The 22,388-nt window shown below is 37.2% G+C and overlaps 1 protein-coding gene across 3 annotated transcripts in view; it reads right to left on the reverse strand.

Annotated features, from left to right (window-relative positions):
* Window positions 1-22,388, reverse strand: part of POLK (DNA polymerase kappa) — a 98,715-nt gene that overhangs the window by 36,976 nt on the left and 39,351 nt on the right. For all 3 annotated transcript variants that reach the window (XM_007975664.3, XM_073014673.1, XM_007975679.3), the window contains exons 3-4: window positions 20,062-20,181; window positions 3,071-3,223 (exon numbers count right to left, since the gene is read on the reverse strand). In XM_007975664.3, the coding sequence (XP_007973855.1) occupies window positions 3,071-3,223; window positions 20,062-20,181 (273 nt within the window). The remainder of the gene's footprint in view (window positions 1-3,070; window positions 3,224-20,061; window positions 20,182-22,388) is intronic.

Genomic DNA, 22,388 nt, shown 5'->3' on the forward strand with positions numbered 1-22,388 from the left:
CCAAGAAACAAAAGCAAAATCGTACCATTCCCCAGTGGATTCGGATGAAAACTGGAAATAAAATAAGGTACAACTCCACAAGGAGACACTGCAGAAGAACCAAGCTGGGTCTATAAGGAATTGCACATGAGATGGCACATATATTTGTGCTGTCTGAAGGTCACGATCATATTACCATATCAAACTGAAAATGTCACCACTCTCTGGAGAGTTCGACATATTTTCCTCTCTGAATCTATTATGAATGCGTTGGTTGGCTGGGTTCAGTAATAAATATGTGAGGCCTTTCATTTCAAAAAAAAAAAAAAGAGGAGAATATTGCTTATTAAATCCTGTTGATGATGATATCTGATGAAAGTCTATGTGAATGTGGTAGACCGTAGGACTATTTATAAAACAAATTATATCACAAATTAAATCCTTATTTGGAATCTCAAGTGAAATTTCAAAGAAATGCAAAACAGAATCAAATGAAGGAATTATTTCACGATAATATGAATTTTCCTCTAATGATTTTCAAATGGCACTTAAAACATCTTGATAGTACTCAGAACTATACTAATCCTTAGTCAGTGTTCTGAAACAGAAAATGTGGATAGCACTAGAAACAAAACCAATGCTTTAGTAAATAAGTTTAATAGAATTGACATAAAAGCTAGATCTATAGTAGAGGAGAAACAAACTTTTAAATAAGAATTTCTCTAACTTTTAAATTTGTGGTATATTGTAGATCACAGCCACAACACTTTACAGTTACTCTTATCAAAAGTGGGTTCTAGTTCCTCATGCCATGTGACTTGCCTTGTGACTTGGTTAGATGAAAATAATGTGAGGGAAGTGACACTGAGTTCCGAAACCTAAGTTTTTGCTTTTAGTAATCCAGCAACCATTGTAAATATTTCGGGGTAGATTACTCAATGTTGAAGCAACAATGGAGAGGAGAAAGTTCTGAAGCTGGAATCCATTCCGATCTCCTCAGTCCAAGTGCCAGACCTGTGAATGAAGCCATCTTGGATTTTTTAACCTCAGTTAAATTGCCCTAGCCAAATCCAGGTAGAGCAGGGTTGAGCCATCGCCATTGCACTCTGCTCAAATTACAGAATCATGAGCTAATAAATTTTGGCTATCCACTAAATACTGCGGGCAGCTGTTATGCAGCAATAGATAACTGCTATACGATCTCAGTTGCAACTCTCAGTGCCAAGTTAGAACATTTCAAAAATCCATCAAATTCACCAAAAAAGAATTCTATCAGTAGGAATAATGAAACGACTCCCATTAATTTGTAGATATACTTTTATATGTTTAATAGGACAAACAGTTATGCTTATTAGAAGGGAAACCTATTTGTTCAACATACAAAGGGAGTAATCTTTGTTTAAATATAACAAATAGTAATTTTGAATTTAGAAACAATAACTGATTTTTAGGAGGACAGAAACTGTAGGAAAGAAAATATTTTGTAGATTTCAAAAGCAGTCGGTTTAGCTTTAACATGGCTACAGCAAGTTTGTATGTATACACATACATAAACATACATAAATTTATGGTGTTACATCTTAATAAAATTAAATATATATTTTTGAAATATTTATTGATGATTTGTAGGAAAGGGGAGTTTCCTTTCAAAAAACAGTGGTTTGGAAACAGAGTTATCAGTTGCCTGCATACTCACAGAGGCAGAGATAAAAAACAAACAGATTATAGTTTTATAATAAAATAATCACTCAGTAAGAATTAGTTTTGTAGCTATCTAAGGCATGGGAAGGAGTTAGGAACAGAGAAGAACTCTTCTTGTTTATCTAATACTTTTTAAGTACCAAAGCCCATCTATTTCAGTTGCTACTTTTAATTCCCAACACACTTTCAGCCACACATAGCTATCCTGGTCATTTTTACCTTCTAAAGTTAGAGTGTAAAAAGGAACAGCAACACAGTAATCAGAAAAGCAAAGTTCTAAGTCATGGGAGAAACAATTTAACTGCATTCTAAATGTACTCTACTAATGAAATACGTTATTCCAGAACTAGGGTTGGCAAACCTTTTCTTTTCTGTGAAAGTCCAGATAGTAATCATTTTAGGCTTTGCAGATCATTGAATTATTGAACTCTGCTCTTTTAGTGCAACAATAGTAATAAATAAATGGGTGCAACTTTGCTCCAATAAAAAGCTGGATTTGGCCTGCAGACCAGTTTGAAAATCTCTATTAATACCTTAGAATAACATTTCCTTTGCTTTCTTATTCAACTCTCTTTAACTAGAATGGTTACTTATGGAAAAATTTAATTTGCCATGGAAGTTACTAGGTTTGTAACTTTGGGCAAGTTATTAAGCATCTCTCTGAGTTTTCTTTTTTGCCAAATGGAAATAAAAACTAGTACCTTAAAGCAGCAGTTCCTAACCTTTTTGGCACCAGAGACTGGTTTTGTGGAAGACAATTATTCCACGGACTGGTGGGGTGATGGTTTCGCGATGATTCAAGCATGTTACATTTATTGTGCACTTTATTCCTATTATAATTACATTGTAATATATAATGAAATAATTATACAACTCACCATGATATAGAATCAATTGGAGCCCTGAGCTTGTTTTCCTGCAATTAGACAATCCCATCTGGGGGTGATGGGAGACAGTGACAGATCATCAGGCATTTGATTCTCATAATGAGTATGTAACCTGGATCCCTCGCATGCGCAGTTCACAACAGGGTTTGTGCTCCTATGAGAATCCAGTGCCACAACTGATCTGACCGAGTTCGGGCATACTGCAAGTGATGGGAAGTGGTTGTAAATACAGATGAAGCTTCGTTCACTTGTCTGATGCTCACCTCCTGTTGTGAGGTCCAGTTTCCAACAGGCCATGGACCAATAACAATCTGTGAACCAGGGGCAGGAGTCCCCTGCCTTAAAGTATGTTGAAAGGATTCAGTAATTGAGTCATATATAAGGCACCCAGAAAAATACTCAGCAAACTGGTAGACCTCAATAAAGAATTCCCCCTTCATGAAACAGTAAAGCTTACTTGAATATGTTATAAAATTTCCTTTTTGTCTTTGATCTTTACTTACCAGCATACTCATTGATCCTACAGCGATAGGTTTATCCTTCAATTCTGGATTGTCCCTCATTTCTACAGCTGCATAGAAAGCATCCATGTCAATGTGCACTATGGTATTGCTCAAATTTCGGCTCTGTTCTAATTCCATTGCAAATCTGTCAACCTTAATTTTTTAAAAAAGTTAACATACTTTTAGACAACATAATATTGAAACACCATTAACTACAACATCAATCTTAATTTATTAAGTGTCTATCAGTCTCTGTCCACACACCCATTCATCCATCCACCCTTCCATTTACTTTTATGGGTGTGTATTTTGTTGTTCATGAGTGTTTATGGGTTTATATTTTATTACTATTTATAAGTGTTTATGTATATTTTATTTTAAAATTAAAATTGGTAATTGCTTTTATTTTCATAGAGACAGCCTATCCCCAAATATCATTCCCTACCAACTCTTTCATCTCTCCATACCCTCAAGCACATAACAGGAACTTAATATTTAATGAATGAATGAGCTAATCCAACTGCTTTTATTAAATGATTCTACTGCTTTATAAATTTGGAGTTCAACTCACTATAACTAAAAACTTCAATGTAGGTAAAATAAACAACTGCCATTTGATTCATAATAATAATGTCTTTAAAAATCAACAAAGGAAATATACAACAAAAGATTATACTTCTTTGGCATATGATGTTTATGCTGAACAGTAAGGTACCACTGAAGATACTGAAGCATAATGTAAATGTTCCCTCTGTAGAATTGCTTTTATAATGCTAAAATTTGATGTTAATCTATACAAGTAAAATTTAAAACCCAAGCTGTAATTTATTCTTCATGAACTTTTATATGTCAAATAGTGAAGATTCTTAATCTTTAAAGAATTTTAGTTTCTTCAGAGAAAAAGAGTTAGATTTACAAGAAAGAAATGAAAGGGGATAGACTAAACAAAGGAAGCAAGTAAGAAAAGTGATTATGTAGCAGACATACTCATTTCTAACTTCCATTTTTGTGGCCGGCCTCCACTATCAAGGCAAGAAAGACTAAATACTCACTTACCCAGCTTACCCTGCAGCTGGGGGTGGCTGTGTAATAGTTGTGATCTATGCAACACAGGGAAGTTACCAAGACCATTAAAATAAAATCATAAGAGAAGAAAGCTATTAAATAAGCTGGAAAACATACAGAACATAGAACAGTACCTGGTACATGGCACAAGTTCAATAAATGCATCTATCACTAAAAGGATCAATGGATAGCTGCATAATAAAACATCAAAAACTGAGAGAAAAACAGCCAGCAATGAGCAACTGGGGTGATCTATGGAATGGAAATAACTTCTGTCATGTGGAGTTCCCTCTAGCAAGTTTTTTCAAAGGTGGAGAGCTATAGGTGTATATGTTTTTTCCCTTATGTTGGACTCCAGCTTTGCCTCCATTCTGCAGAACTTTTTTTATGTCCTTCCTTCTTAGTGTTATAGAGACACCAGCTGCACACTAGTCGCAGGTTAAACCTATAACTCCTCTTTTAGAAGCAATCACCCTGACTCATGTTTGTCTCCAGGAGGTACAGTGAAATCTGTAGAAGGCTCCCCCTTGTTTAGGCTACAGCTCACTGAATGACCTGGGTTGCTCTATGCCTTCCTCAGGCTGTTCCTCTGTCTACAGTGCCTTTCCGAGCTCTGTCACAAGCCTTCAAGGATCAGCTGAAATATATCTTGGTATCTTAATAGAATGTCTGTCCCCTGTGCCACAGAATTTAATATTCCTTGTTTCCCTGCTCTTGCATGGCACTTATTGTGTTAGATACTAAATTGTCAGTTCCTTCAGAAGAAAGACCTTATCTGACTTCAAATTATTTTCTCACAAGAGAGATGGGGAGGGGAGACTAGAAGGAGAAAAACTATGAATTTACAGCAGTATATTAAAGTTGGTTTAAAAAGTGAAAGCAGTACTAGTAGAAAAATCTTGAAGAAGACTAACTTCCTACAGTAAAATCCCATACGTAATAAATGGAATCTTTCAACATTACTATAATTTAACATGCTAATTAAAACCTACTTCTTTTAGTACCTCAATTCTGAACCAGAGAATAGCATCATGACCACATGTAAACAAATTATGGAGATTAATAAAAACAAACGTAAACTAAAAACTATTCTATTTTAATCCAGAAAATATACCTAAGATATAACAGTCACATGAGAATAAGAAAGTGGCATCTGAAATACCTTGACGTGGAATCATCTAGAAAAGAAAAAGATGATGAATAGAAAGCAAGTCAAATGGGAAAAAATTCTCCTCAGACTCATATATTAATGCTATAAAAATGTCTTCAGCAAGCTATTCTCTTTTTTTTTGTGCTTAAAGCAAGAGTAGTTGCCAAAAGGAAATCTCCCCACTGCATGACTCATACATTCTACTTTCCTTTTACTATCTCTCATTAGTCACCTTTGTCTGAACTCTTCTCTTTCTACATCAACCAGATGCATGCCACTACTGCTTTTAAAAGTTTCTTCAACTGAAATCCCCATTCATATTGTCCTTTCTTCCATTTTCCAATGACTTTCAAGTTCTGATCTGAGTCTCCAACACGCACATTGTTCTTTTTGCTACTGCTCAAAACTAGTGTGTGTCACACTGGTTAAGAGTAACGGCTTTTGGGATTCCCGGGCAAGATGGTCCAATAGGAACAGTTCCTGTCTGCAGCTCCCAGTGAGACCAAGGCAGAAGGTGGGTGATTTCTGCATTTCCACCTGAGGTATTCGGCTCATCTCATTGGGACTGATTAGAAAGTGGATGCAGGCCAAGAAAGGCTAGGAGAAGCAAGGTGGGATGTTGACCCACCCAGGAAGCATGAGGGGTCTGGGAACTCCCTCCCCTAGCCAAGGGAAACCATGAGGGACTGTGCCGTTAGTGAGGGATGGTGCTATCCGGCCTAGATATTACGCTTTTCCCACTGTCTTCACAACCTGGAGACCAGGAGATTCCACTGGGTGCCTACACAACCAGGGCCCTGGGTTTCAATAACAAAACTGGGTGGCCATTTGGGCAGACACTGAGCTAGCTGCAGGAGGTTTCTTTCGTACCCCAGTGGAGCTGGAACGCCAGAGAGAGAGAACTGTTCATTCCCCAGGAAACGGGGCTGAAGCCAGGGAGCCAAGTGGTCTAGCTCAGTGGATCCCATGCCCACAGAGCCCAGCAAGCTAAGATCCACTGGCTTGAAATTCTTGCTGCTGGCACAGCAGACTGAAGTTGACCTGGGATGCTCCAGCTTGGTGAAGGGAGGAGCATCTGCCATTACTGAGGCTTGTGTAGGAGGTTTTCCCCTCACAGCGTAAACAAAGCCAGCGGGAAGTTCGAACTGGGTGGAACCCACCACAGCTTGGCAAGGCCACTGTAGCCTGACTGCCTTTCTAGATTCCTCCTCTCTGGGCAGGGCATCTCTGAAAGAAAGGCAGCAACCCGTCAGGGGCTTATTGATAAAACTCCCATCTCCCTGGGACAGAGCACCTGGGGAAAGGGGCAGCTGTGGCGCAGTTTCAGCAGACTTAAACGTTCCTGCCTGCTGGTTCTGAAGAGAGCAGCAGATTGTCCAGCACAGTGCTCAAGCTCTGCTAAGGAACAGATTGCCTCCTCAAGTGGGTCCCTGATTCCAATGCCTCCTGATGGTAGGGGTCAACAGACACCTCATACAGGAGAGCTCCAGCTGGCATCTGGTGGTACCCCTCTGGGACAAAGCTTCCAGAGGAAGGAACAGGTAGCAATCTTTGCTGTTCTGCAGCCTCTGCTGGTGACACCCAGGCAAACAGGGTCTGGAGTAGACCTCCAGCAAACTCCAGCAGAACTTCAGAAGAGGGTCCTGCTAGAAGGAAAACTAAAAAACAGAAAGCAACAGCATCAACATCAACAAAGAGGATGACCACACAAAAGCCCCATCCAAAGGTTACCAACATCGAAGACTAAAGGTGGATAAATCCACAAAGACGAGGAAAAAACAGTGCAAAAAGGCTGAAAATTCCAAAAAACAGAACATATCTTTTCCTCCAAAGGATCACAACTCCATGCCAGCAAGGAAATAAAACTGGATGGAGAATGAGTTTGACAAATTGACAGAAGTAGGCTTCAGAAGGTGGGTAATAACAGAGTCCTCCGAGCTAAAGGAGCATGTTCTAACCCAACGCAAGGAAGCTAAGAACCTTGATAAAAGATTACAGGAACTGCTAACTAGAATAACCAGTTTTGAGAAGAACATAAATGACCTGATAGAGCTGAAAAACACAGCACAAAAACTTCGAGAAGCATACACAAGTATCAATAGCTGAATTGATGAGCGAAAGAAAGGGTATCAGAGATTGAAGATCAATTTAATGAAATACAGTGTGAAGACAAGATTAGAGAAAAAGCATAAAAAGAATGAACAAAGCCTCAAGAAATATGGGACTATGTGAAAAGACCAAACCTACATTTGATTGGTGTACCTGAAAGTGATGGGGAGAATGCAACGAAGTTGGAAAACACTCTTCAGGATATTATCCAGGAGAACTTCCCCAACCTAGCAAGACAGGCCAACATTCAAATTTAGGAAATACAAAGAAAACCGCAAAGATACTCCTTGAGAAGAGCAACCCCAAGACACATAATCACCAGATTCACCAAGGTTGAAATGAAGGAAAAAATGTTAAGGGTAGGCCAGAGACAAAGGTCGGGTTACAAAGAGAAGCCCATCAGAATAACAGCAGATCTCTCTACAGAAACCCTACAAGCCAGAAGAGAGTGGGGGCCGACATTCAACATTCTTAAAGAATTTTCAACCCAGAATTTCATATCCAGCCAAACTAAGCTTTGTAAGTGAAGAAGAAATATAATTCTTTACAGACAAGCAAGTGCTGAGGAATTTTGTCACCACCAGGCCTGCCTTACAAGAGCTCCTGAAGGAAGCACTAAATATGGAAAGGAAAAACTGGTACCAGTCACTGCAAAAGCATACCAAAATGTAAAGACCACTGACACTTGAAGAACCTGTATCAACTAACGGGCAAAATAACCAGCTAGCATCATAATGACAGGATCAAAATAAATGCCCCAATTAAAAGACACAGACTGGCAAATTGGATAAAGAGTCAAGACCCATCAGTGTGCTCTATTCAGGAGACCCATCCCACGTACAAAGACACACATAGGCTCAAAACAAAGAGATGGAGGAAGATTTACCAAGCAAATGAAAAGAAGAAGAAGAAGAAGAAAGAAGAAGAAGAAAGAAGGAAGAAGAAGGAAGAAGAAGAAGGAAGGAAGAAGAAGGAAGGAAGAAAGAAGGAAGAAGAAGGAAGGAAGGAGGAAGAGGAAGAGGAAGAGGAAGAGGAAGAAGAAGAAGAAGAAGAAGAAGAAGAAGAAGAAGAAGAAGAAGAAGAAAAGCAGGCATTGCAATCCCAGTCTCTGATTCTCTGATAAAACAGATTTTAAACCAACAAAGATGAAAAGAGACAAAGAAGGGCATTAAATAATGGTAAAGGGATCGATGCAACAAGAAGAGCTAACTATCCTAAACATATATGCACCCAATACAATACCACCCAGATTCATAAAGCAAGTTCTCAGAGACCTACAAAGAGACTTAGACTCCCACACAATAACAGTGGGAGACTTTAACACTCCACTGACAATATTAGACAGACCATTGAGACAGAAAATTAACAAGGATATTCAGGACTTGAACTAAGCTCTGGACCAAGGAGACCTAATAGACATCTACAGAACTTTCCACCCAAATTGACATAATATACATTCTTCTCAGCACCACATCACAATTATTCTAAAATTGACCACATAATTGGAAGTAAAACACTCCTCAGCAAATGCAAAAGAACGGAAATCATAACAGTCTCTCAGACCACAATGCAATCAAATTAGAACTCAGGATGAAGAAACTCTCTCAGAATTGCACAACTACATGGAAACTGAACAATCTGCTCCTGAATGACTCCTGGATAAACACGAAATTAAGGCAGAAATAAGTAAGTTCTTTGAAATCAAAGATAACAAAGACACAACGTACCAGAATCTCCGGGACACAGCTAAAGCAGTGTTTAGAGGTAAATTTATAGCACTAAATGGCCATAGGAGAACACAGGAATGACCTAAAATTGACACCCTAACAATACAATTAAAATAACTAGAAAAGCAAGAGCAAACAAATTCAAAAGCTAACAGAAGACAAGAAATAACTGAGATCACAGCAGAACTGAAGGAGATAGAGACACGAAAATCTCTTAAAATAATCAGTGAGTTCAGGAGCTAGTTTTTTGAAAAGATAAACAAAATAGACAGACTGCTAGCCAGACTACGAACCAAAAAAGTCCAGGACCAGACAGATTCACAGCCGGGCATGGTGGCTCACGTGTGAAATCCCAGCACTCTGGGAGGCTGAAGTGGGCAGATCACCTGTGGTCGGGAGTTCAAGACCAGCCTGATCAACATGGAGAAACCCCATCTGTACAAAAATTCACAGCTGAATTCTACTAGAGGCACAAAGAGGAGCTGGTACCACTCCTTCTAAAACTATTCCAAACAACAGAAAAAGACGGACTCCTCCCTAACTCATTTATGAGGCCAGCATCATCCTGATACCAAAAAAACCCGAGAGACACAAAACAACAAAAAAATTTCAAGCCAATATCCCTGATGAACAAACATCAATGTGAAAATCCTCAATAAAATACTGGCAAACCGAATCCAGCAGTACATTAAAAAGCTTAACCACCACAATCAAGTCAGCTTCATCCCTGGGATGCAAGGGTGGTTCAACACATGCAATTCAATAAACGAAATCCATCACATAAACAGAACCAAAGACAAAAACCACATGATTACCTCAATAGATGCAGAAAAGGCCTTGGAAAAAATTCAACACCCCTTCATGCTAAAAACTCTCACTAAACTAGGTATCGATGGAAGGTATCTCAAAATAAGAACTATTTATGACAAACCCACAGCCAATATCATACGGAATGGACAAAAGCTGGAAGCATTCTCTCTGAAAATCAGCACTAGACAAGGACGTCCTCTCTCACCACTCCTATTCAACACAGTATTGGAAGTTCTGGCCAGGGCAACCAGGCAAGAGAAAGAAATAAAGAGTATTCAATTAGGAAGACAGGTAGTCAAATTATCTCTGTTTGCAGATAACATGATTGTATATTTAGAAAACCCCACTGTCTCAGCCCAAAATCTCCTTAAGCTGATAAGCAACTTCAGCAAAGTCTCAGGATACAAAATAAATGTGCAAAAATCACAAACTTTCCTATACACCAATAGACAAATAGAGAGCCAAACCATGAGTGAACTCTCATTCATGATTGCTACAAAGAGAGTAAATAAAATACCTAGGAATACAACTTACAAGGGATGTGAAGGACCTCTTCAAGTAGAGCTACAAACCACTGCTCAAGCAAATAAGAGAGGACACAAACAAATGGAAAAACATTCTATGCTCATGGATAGGAAGAATCAATATGGTAAAAATGGCCATATTGCCCAAAGTAATTTATAGATTCAATGCTATTCCCATCAAGGTACCATTGATTTTCTTCACAGAGTTAGAAAAAAATACTTTAAATTTCATATAGAACCAAAAAAAGAGCTTGTATAGCCAAGACAATCCTAAGCAAAAAGAACAAAGCTGAAGGCATCATGCTACCTGGCTTCAAACTATACCACAAGGCTATAGTAACCAAAACAGCATGGTACAGGTAACAAAACAGATATATAGACCAATGAAACAGAACAGAGGCCTCAGAAATAACACCACACATCTACAACCATTTGATCTTTGACAAACCTGACAAAAACAAACAATGGGGAAAGGATTCTCTATTTAATAAATGGTGTTGGGAAAACTGGCTAGTCATATGCAGAAAACTGAAACTGGACCCCTTCCTTACACCTTATACAAAAATTAACTCAAGATAGATTAAAGACTTAAATATAAGACCTAAAACCATAAAAACCCTAGAGGAAAACTTAGGCAATACCATTCAGGACACAGGCATGGGCAAAGACTTCATGACTAAAACACTGAAAGCAATTGCAACAAAAGCCAAATTTGACAAATGGAATCTAATTAAACTAAAGAGCTTCTACACAGCAAAAGAAACTATCAGCAGAGTGAACAGGCAACCTACAGAATGGGAGAGAATTTTTGCAATCTCTCCATGTGACAGAGAGCTAATATCCAGAATCTACAAGGAACTTAAACAAATCTACAAGAGAAAAACAACCCCATCAAAAAGTGGGCAAAGGATATGGACACTTTTCAAAAGAAGACCTTTATGTAGCCAGCAAATAAAAAAGCACATCATCAATGGTCATTAGAGAAATGCAAATCAAAACCACAATGAGATACCATCTCACGCCAGCTAGAATGGTGATCATTAAAAAGTCAGGAAACAACAGATGCGGAGAGGATGTGGAGAAATAGGAATGCGTTTACACTGTTGGTGGGAGTGTAAATTAGTTCAACCATTGTGGAAGACAGTGTGGCGATTCCTCAAGGATCTAGAACCAGAAATACCATTTGACCCAGTAATGCCATTACTGGGTAGATACCCAAAGGATTATAAATCATTCTACTATAAAGACACATGTACATGTATGTTTATTACAGCACTATTCACAATATCAGACTTGGAACCAACCCAAATGCCCATCAGTGACAGACTGGATAAAGAAAATGTGGCACATATATACCATGGAATACTATGCAGCCATAAAAAATGAATTCATGTCCTTTGCAGGGACATGGATGAAGCTGGAAAGCATCATTCTCAGCAAACACACACAGGAACAGAAAACCAAACATGCATGTTCTCACTCATAAATGGGAGTTGAACAATGAGAACATATGGGCACAGGGAGGGGAATATCACACGTCAAGGCCCGTTGTGGGATGGGGGACAAGGGAAGGGATAGCATTAGTAGAAATACCTAATGTAGGTGATGGGTTAATGGGTGCAGCAGACCACCACGGCACATGTATACCTATGTAACAAACCTGCACATTCTACACATGTATCCCAGAATTTAAAGTATAATAATAATAATAATAGATTTTTTTAAAGAAACAAAAAATAGAATAACAGGTTTGGTTTGGGTCCTAGCACTGCAATTTAACTACATTAGTTACAGAACAGGGAGCAATTTAACCCCTTTCATGCTTACTTTCCTTATTTGTAAAGTGGTATTAAACCAACCTCAATAGGTTATTGAAAGAATTAAAGGAGACACCCATATAATGCACCTATCTAGGGATACAAATAAGGGGTTAATTATCTATAATTATAAAAGTAGAAGTTACATTTGTTGAGTATATGTGTCATATAATATGCTAAGTGCTTTCTAAGTTAAATCATTTACTGGTCATAATTCTGAGATCATAATTATTGTTCCCATTTTATAGATGAAACTAAAGCTCAGAAAGAGTAAGTAATTTGCCCTAAGTCATACAGCTAGTAAATGTTAGCACTAAACAGTGAAACCAAGTTACTCTGAAGTCTGTTTTTGATTATGTTATGATGCTTCCCTACAATAGATTTTTAAAAGTCTGTAATGTTGAAATACACTCAAATTGAACTGTAATGGTATATTTTCTATCCATATTATGTCTTATTTTCTTTAAAAATCCCCCATTTCTATTACATTGAGGAGACTCAGAAATAATGTGTTTTTTTTTTGTTGTTGTTGTTTTCTTAAGTTAGTATTTCCCCAAGACTATTGAATAAATTTGAGTTAATAAAATCAATTGTTGGCCAGCCCCAGTGACTCATGCCTGTAACCCCTTTGGGAGGCTTAAGTGGAAGGGTAGCTTGAGGCCAGGAGTTTGAGACTAGCCTGGGCAACATAGCGAGATCCAGTCTCTACAAAAAATTTAAAAAATTAACTGGGCATGAAAGTGTACACCTATAGTCCCACCTACTTGGGAGTCTGAGGCAGGAGGATTGTTTGAGCCCAGTAGTTGGAGGTTGTAGTGAGCCATGATGGCACCACTGCACTCCAGCCTGGGTGACAGAGAGAGATCCTGTCTCTTAAAAAAAAAAAAAAACCCAAATCAATAAATTGCAAAAATGGTCAAAATGCACTGATTTGCTGTATAGCTGTCATGCAATGTAACATGAACATTTGTCTACTTGATTTGCGAACCGATGTTCTTATACAACAATTTGTCAGTTACAAAAAAAAAAAAAAAAAAAAAAATGATTGTGCCTTTAAGAAGTCCACTGAGAAAGGGTGAAGTATACTTAAGAGAGGTTCTGAACACCCTGGGGGTTCATGCCTGTAGAAGTTGCTTACCTCAGCTCGACTAGCAATAGTTCATACTATCACATCACACATAATAAAATTGAGTACTTGGAAATTTTAAGACTCTAAAATAGAAACACATTTCCTATGGAAACAACTCTGTTCTCTCAGGCCTTCTTGACTCAAACTTCCTCAATCCCGTCCCATTTATACAACTTCTTTTGGAGGAAGCTCAACAAATGAAACAGTTTAACAATCAACATAAAACACATTTCCTGTCATTCCTGTTGCAAAAGATGCCAGAGAGCCTCTGATGAAATAGTCAACTAACACTGGAACAAAATCTTATATTCTGCTACACAATGGAAGATACTTTCTATTCCTTCAGATTATTAGTATATTTAAGGATATGAGCTTTAAAAATAGTATGAATAGCTAACAATTGTTAGCATCACTTATATACTGTATCATTAAAACTGTTAAATATATTTGTAGGTTATAGATCAATAAAATGAAAATGTCCAGAAAGTACATTGCTTAAGGATTAATATCAGTTTAAAAATAATATTATTATGGATAGAACTGATTTTTTTAAAACCTTGATAAAATGATGCCTAAGTTTATTTGAAAGAAACATGCATGAGAAAAAAAAATTTAAAGAAGCATTACAAGGGAGAATATTAAACTATATTCCTGCTGTTCAATAACTAAAACTGTATGTTACTGATACAAGAAAAGACTGAACTTATTAGAAGACAGTCCAGAAATAAATCAAAGAACAATTGAGAATTTTTTTATTTGGAAGTGCCTCATTTCAACTCAGTGAAGAAAGGATTCATGATTCAATAAATGGAGTTGGGACAAGTGAATCACCATTTAGGGAAAATAATACTATGTAGGGAAAATATAACACCATTTAAGAAAAACATACTTCACACCTTACATCAAAACAAATTCCAAATTGACTAAAGATATGAATATGCCAAGAGCTATAAAAAAATACTAAAAGAAGACATAGGCATGGCTGTGAGGAATAATCTTCCAAGTACAATACCAAGACCAAAAATAAAAATAAATAAATAAATAAATAAATAAAACCATTATAAGAATACCGTTTCTGGAACCAGTAAGTGATAATAATCAGTTACAAGATATAAGGTTAATATACAACAGTCAGTCACTTTCCTATATGCCACCAATGAACAAGTAAAATTTAAAATTTAAAACACATTAGAGGCCAAATATGGTGGCTCACACCTGTAATCCCAGCACTTTCAGAGGCTGAGGCGGGTGGATCACTTGAACTCAGGAGTTCAAGACCAGCCTGGCCAACATGGTGAAACCCTGTCTCAACCAAAAATACAAAAACTAGCTAGGCATGGTGGTGGGCACCTGTAATCGCAGCTACTTGGGAAGTGGAGGCAAGAGAATCGCTTAAACCTAGGAAGAGGAGGATGCAGTGAGCTGAGATCATCCCACTGCACTGCAGCCTGGGTGACAGAGGGAGTCTCAAAAACAAAACAAAACAAAAAACACATTACGATTTATATTAAAACATCCCAAAATGAAATACTTAGGTACAAATGTAACAAAATATGTACAAGATCAACATGAGGAAAACTACAAAGTCTGAAAAAAAGCAAAGAAAAACTAAATACAGTCTCTGGCCTATGATGGTTCAACTTAAGATTTTTCAGCTTTATGAAGTGTTTTTATCTGGACATAATCCCACCGTTAAGTCAGGGAATATCTAGACTTATGATGGTTTGACTTACAATTTTTCAACTTTATAATGGGTTTATCCAAATGTAACTCCATTGTAAGCCAAGGAGCATCCTTAAATGGAGAGATATTCCATGTTCATGAAGGGGAAGACTCTATGATCAAATGCCAGTCAGTTCTTCCCAACTTCATTTATACACTCAATGCAATCCTAGTCAAAATCCCAGCAAGTTATTTTGTGGATGTCAACAAACTGATTCTAAAATTTATATGGTGAGGCAAAAGATCCAATTAGCCAACACAATATTGATGAACAAGAACAAAACTGAAGGACTGAAACTACTTGACTTCAAGACTTACTATAAAGTTACAGTAATTAAGATAGTGTGGTATTGGCAAAACAACAGACAAACAGATCAATGAAACAGAATACAGAGCCCAGAAATAGACTCACATAAATACAGACAATTGGTCTTTGAAAAAGGAGCAATGACTCAGTAACACGGGTAAGAGTTTCTTTTTTTTTTTTTTTTCTTTTTTCTTTTCTGGAGACTCATGCTGTTGCCCAGGCTGGAGTGCAATCATGGCTCACTGCCACCTCGACCTCCCAGGTGCAAACAATCTTCCCACCTCGGCCTCCCGAACAGCTAGGACCATGGGCCTGTGCCACCACTCCCAGTTATTTTTTTCTATTTTTTGTAGAAGCAGGGTCTTGCTATGTTGCCTAGGCTGGTCTTGAATCCCTGGGCTCAAGCCATCTTCCCACCTTGGCCTCCCAAAGTGCTGGGATTACAGGCGTGAGCCGCCACACCTAGCAAGAAAAGTTTTTTTTTTTAACAAATTGTGCTGAAACAATTGGATATCCACATGTTTAAAAAAAAAAAAAAAAAAAAAAAGATGAACTTATATCCTCCACAAAAATGAACTCAAATGAATCACAGACCTAACTGTAAAGTGCAAGACTATAAAATTCCTAGAAGATAACACAACAGAAAATATAGATGGACTTGGATTTGATGATGACTATTTAGATACAATACCAAAGGTACAATCCATGAAAGAAATAATTGATAAACTGGACTTCATTAAAATTAAAAATTTCCGCTCTGTGAAAGATACTGTCAATAGAATAAAAAGAAAAGCCACAGGTTGGGAAACAATATTTGCAAAAGACATATCTGATACAGGTCTGTTGTCCAAAATACACAAAGAACTCTTAAGAATGAAAAATAAGAAGGCAGACAACTTGATTATAAATGGTCAAGGACCTTAACAGACACCTCAACAAAGAAGATAAACAGATGGCAAATAAGCACATGAAAAGATGCTCCACATCATATGTCATCAGGGAAATGTAAATTAAAACAATGGGATACCACTATACATATATTAGAATAGCCAAAATTCACAATACTGACAACACCAAATGATGGCAATGATATTCAGCAACAGGAATTCTCATTCATTGTTGGTGGGAAGACAAAATGGTATGGTCACTTTCGAAGACAGTTTGGTAGTTTCTTATAAAGCTAAACATAATTTTACTTTACCATATTATCCAGCGATTGCACTCCTTAGTATTTACCCAAAGGAGTTGAAAACTTATGTCCATACATAAGCCTGGCCATGGATATTTACAGCAGCTTTATTCATAATTCCCAAAACTTAGAAGCAACCAAAGTAACCTTCAGTAGGTAAATGGATAAATAGCTTGATAGCTCATTTATTTTATGTGCTGAGTATTATTCAATTGTCTGTGGTATGGCTCATACCTGTAATCCCAGAACTTTGGAAGGCTGAGGCGGGCGGATTACATGAGGCCAGGAGTTGGAGACCAGACTGGCCAACATGGTGAAACCCTGTCTCTACTAAAAAATGCAAAAATTAGCTGGGCATGGAGGTGGGCACTGGTTATCCCAGCTACTCGGGAGGCCAAGGGAGGAGAAAAGCTTGAACCTGGGAGGCGGAGGTTGCAGTGAGCCAAAACTGCACCACTGCACTCCAGCCTGGGCAACAAAGTGAGAGAGACTCCATCTCAAAAAGAAAAAAAAAAATTGTCTGTGGTACATCCAGACAATTGAATAACATTCAGTACATAAAATAAATGAACTATTAAGCCATGAAAAGACATGAAGGAAATGTAAATGTATGCATTTACACTGCATAAGTAAAAACAGTCAGTCTGAAAAGGCTACATCCTGTATGAGTCTAATATATGACATTCTGGAAAAGGGAAAACTATGGAGATAGTAAAAAGGTCAGTGATTGCCAGGGGTTACTGGGGGAGGGAGGGATGAATAGATGGAGCACAGAGTATTTTTTTAGGGCAGTGAAACTACTCTTTATGATACTATAATGGTGGATGCACCTCACTGTACATTTGTCGAAACCCACAGAATGTACACCACCAATATTGAACCCTAATGTAAACTATCAACTTTGGGTGATAAGGTGGTGTCAACGTAGGTTCATCAACTGTAACAAATGTACCCCTCTGGTGGGGGATGATGATAGTAGGGGAGGTTATGCCTGTGGGGAGAAAGGAGTATATGGAAAATCTTTGTACCTTTTGTTCAATTTTGCTGTGAACCTAAAACCGCTTTGAAAAATATGGTCTTTTTATACATGCTTGTGTTTGTTCACTGCAGCACAATGCACAACAGCAAAGACACGGAATCAATCTAAATGCTCATCAACGATAGATTGGATAAAGAAAATTTTATACATATACACCATGGAATACTGTGCGGCAATAAAAAAGAATGAGATCATGTCTTTTGCAAGGACATGGATGGAGCTGGAGGCCATTATCCCTAGTAACTAACAAAGGAACAGAAACCACATACAGCATGTTCTCACTTGTAAGTGGGAGCTAAATCATGAAACCACATGGACACATAGAGGGGAACAACATACACTGGGGCCTACTGGAAGGTGGACGATGGGAGGAGGGAGAGGATCAGGAAGAATAACTAATGGGTAGTACTAGGCTTAATGCCTGGGTGACAAAATAATCTGTACAACAAACCCCCATGACACCAGTTTACTTATATAACAAACCTGCACATGTACCCCAAACTTAAAAGTTAAAAAAAATAAATTTTGAAGTGAAACGAAGATATATACATATATATACAATTTTTTTAAAAGTCGCTGGCTTTGATTACATAAATATTAAAAATTATATGGGAAAAACTGCAAAATTAAAATATATTGGAAAAATATTCAAAACAAATGGCAAGAAAAAATCTCTAATATATTAAGACCCTATAAATCAAGATAGATATAAACTCCCCTAAAAATGTGGGCAAAAAACATTGCTTCAGGCTGCTACTTGAATCCCAAAATCCATTCTTCCTTCCTTCCATAGTAATGAATTTTCAGCTGGGCACATGGGCACCCAGCTAAAGTTATAGCTTCTCTTGCAGTTAGGTGTGGCCATGTAACTTAAATTCTTGCCAAATAATGTCAGCTGAAGTAATGTGTGCAACTTCTTTTGCACTTGTTTAATAGCAAATTACTGTACTTGCCTTCGATTATTTCCCTTTCTTTCTTCCTTAACCAGGAGATGGAATATGGATGGAAAATAATTCAGTTTTGCTAATTCAGGTAAGGATAACACCAGGGGATGATGGAACAACATCATTTAAAGAACCTGGGTCTCTAAATGATAATCAGAGTCACTCACCAGCTAGAACTACTCACTTATGTGAGAAAGAAAGCAGCTCTTATTTAAAATATTACATTTTTGGTCTCTTGTGCTAGCAACTTAGCATATATCCTCACAAATAGAATAAAAGAGGAAATTCTCACAATAAGGAAATATTAATGGCTTACAAATGTGAGAAAATCAATACTCTCATGCTGAAAATGTAAAATGATACCATCTTTGATCAAAATAACAGCACTAGAGTACAAAGGTAAGAAGGATAATCACAGGGTTGCGTATGAAACAAAAACCTGAAATCAAGGTGGGATATGGTAAATAAATTATGGTACTTCCATACAGTGGAATGCCGTGAAGCATTAAAAATGATGATATGACAAATCATCTTTCATCATAATAGAAGACCATGTAAAAATTATCTTGTGCTCTGAGAAGGCATATGTATCAAAAAATGACACATTAGATAGTTTGGTAAAGAAAACATAAAATTTATGATCTTTGAACTCTGTCACAAGAGAAGGATTTTGTAACATATTAATCTAATTTTACTGTTACCATATAGACTAGAGCTTTGTTAACATTGGATCAGATTTTGATAAAGAGTAAATGCCTCTTGCCATGACTTGTTTTACTATCAGAAATGTGACTGCTTTGAGTTGTCAGTCTACCACACAGTGCCCCGCAACTTGGATATTCCCAAACTTTTCTCCTGAAATAACTTTTAATAGAAGAGGAAACTTCGAGTATTTACTTCCCGAGATCCTGGAGAAGGCAAAAACCTTCCAAGATTTTAGAAGTCTTGTGTTTTATCTTAAAAGTTCATGTACATTTGGCATTCTAATCTATAGTGTGACTTTTTATTTTACTATAACATGGTTATGTTTTAAGTTACTTTCCAATTTAATTAGTTAACATATTCCTCAAATATTTTTTGCAACATCAGTATTGCAGAAACATGCCACATTTATCCTGTGGCCTTTTTCTAGCTGCGAAGTATGTATACAATAAAAAGAACATAGGCTTTGGATTAAATCCTCGTTCTGCCAACTACTTGTCCTATCAAGCTGCGCAAGTTACTCAACCTAATTAAGACTTCATTTACTCATCTGTATAATAGAGGTGACAATGTCTAGGTGTGGAGTCTTTAATGAGCAGAGCAACACTCAGAAAAGTATGTTCATTTGCTGAATATGTATGCTTTACAATATAATGAACATTTACATTTCATCTTTTCAGTTATGACTTGATAATACATTTTAACTGTCAATTACTATTCTACCAGCTTCCACTTTATTTAACAATTTAACTAATACCTGTAATTGTGCTTTTCTTAGCTGTTGGCTGGTGATTTGAGCTTTTTGTTGCATCATATTTTCAATTCGTTGGTTGACCTGCTTTTCTTTCTTGAGTTCATTTCCATAAAATCTGGAGCCCTATGGAGGAAAACAAAACAAAGCATAAGAAAAATATCTGAAAGAAAGCATCACTGTAGTATAACCTGGTGGCTAAGAGCACATACTCGGGAAACAGAATATTAAATTTAAAACTTAGCTCTACTACTTCCTAGATAGGTGACCCTAAAATTATTTAATCTTTCTACATCTCAGTTTATTTGTAAGATGAATGTATTAGTAGTTAATTAAATTACAGGATTGTTGTGAGGCAGTACTTAGCATAGTACAAGCTCTCTGAGATGAATTCAGATTTGCATTCAGAAAAGAACAGTATGTCCTAGGTTGGATCCACACGGCATATCAAAGGCCTTAATGGGTTGGGTCATCAGTTATCTCTTGCATTAAAAAATACTCCTTACAAAGTATTTTCAAATATTTAATGTTAAGTCATTAAAGAAAATGTAGAAAATAATTGAAAAAGCTGCCCATCATTTCATCACTGAACATAGTGTCCATCCATTTATCTGGTTGATAGACAGTTAGCTTATTTTCACTTTTTGGCTACAGTGAAAAATGCTATCATAAACATTTGTGGACAAGTTTTCATGTGGACATACATTGTCATTTCTCTCAGGTATGTACCTAGGAGTGGGGTTTCTGTGTCATATGGTACCTCTATACTCAACCTTTTGAGGAAATGCCAGTCTGTTTTCCAAAGTGGTTGAACCATTTCATAATCCCATCAGCAATGCAGGAGGGTTCCAATTTCTCCACATCCTTGCCAACATTTGTTACTGTGTCTTATCTATTATAGCTATTCTAAGCAATAGTAGGATGAATGGCATCTCTTTGTGGTTTTTAAATTTGTATTTGCCTGATGACTAATGATACTGAGCATCTTTTCATGTGCCTAGAGCCATTTGTATATCTTCTTTACTTAAATGTTTATTCACATCTTTCGACCATTTTTTGATTCGGTTGCTTGTCTTATTGAGTTGTAGACATTTTCTGTATATTCTGGATATAAGTCTTTTATCACATATGTGTTTTACAAATATTTTACCCAAGGCACACTGATCTTTTTCTTTCTTTCTTTCTTTCTTTTTTTTAAGAGATGGGAGGTCTCATTATGTTGCCCAGGCTGGTCTCAAACTCCTGATCCTCCCACCTCAGCCTTCCAAAGTGTTAGGATTACAGGCGTGAGCCACCACACCTGATCTTTTTATTTTTATTGCTGTCTTTTGAAGCGTAAACATTTTAAATTTTGATGAGGACCAATTCATCAACTTTCTTTTATTGACTGTGCTTTTAGTATCACATCTAAATTTCTGCCTAACTGAAGGTCTCAGAGGCTTTCTCAAATTTTCTCCTAAAAGTTGTATTGTTTTGGCTTTTTAAGTCTATTTTGAGTTAATTTTGTGTATGGTATAAGGGGTTTATTATTATTATTATTATTATTATTATAATACTTTAAGTTCTAGGGTACATGTGCATAACGTGCAGGTTTGTTACACATGTATACTTGTGCCATGTTGGCGTGCTGCACCCATCAACTCGACAGCACTCATCAACTTGTCATTTACATCAGGTATAACTCCCAATGAATTTCCTTCTCCCTCCCCCCTCCCCATGATAGGCCCCAGTGTCTGATGTTCCCCTTCCTGAGTCCAAGTGATCTCATTGTTCAGTTCCCACCTATGAGTAGAACATGTGGTGTTTGGTTTTCTGTTCTTGCGATAGTCTGCTGAGAATGATGGTTTCCAGCTGCATCCATGTCTCTACAAAGGACACAAACTCATCCTTTTTTATGGCTGCATAGTATTCCATGGTGTATATGTGCCACATTTTCTTAATCCAGTCTGTCACTGATGGACATTTGGGTTGATTCCAAGTCTTTGCTATTGTGAATAGTGCCACAATAAACATACGTCTGCATGTGTCTTTATAGCAGCATGATTTATAATCCTTTGGGTATATACCCAGTAATGGGATGGCTGGGTCATATGGTACTTCTAGTTCTAGATCCTTGAGGAATCGCCATACTGTTTTCCATAATGGTTGAACTAGTTTGCAATCCCAACAACAGTGTAAAAGTGTTCCTATTTCTCCACATCCTCTCCAGCACCTGTTGTTTCCTGACTTTTTAATGATTGCCATTCTAACTGGTGTGAGATGGTATCTCATTGTGGTTTTGATTTGCATTTCTCTGATGGCCAGTGATGATGAGCATTTTTTTCATGTGTCGG

Source organism: Chlorocebus sabaeus, chromosome 4, assembly GCF_047675955.1.
Source record: "Chlorocebus sabaeus isolate Y175 chromosome 4, mChlSab1.0.hap1, whole genome shotgun sequence".
Taxonomy (NCBI): Eukaryota; Metazoa; Chordata; class Mammalia; order Primates; family Cercopithecidae; genus Chlorocebus; species Chlorocebus sabaeus.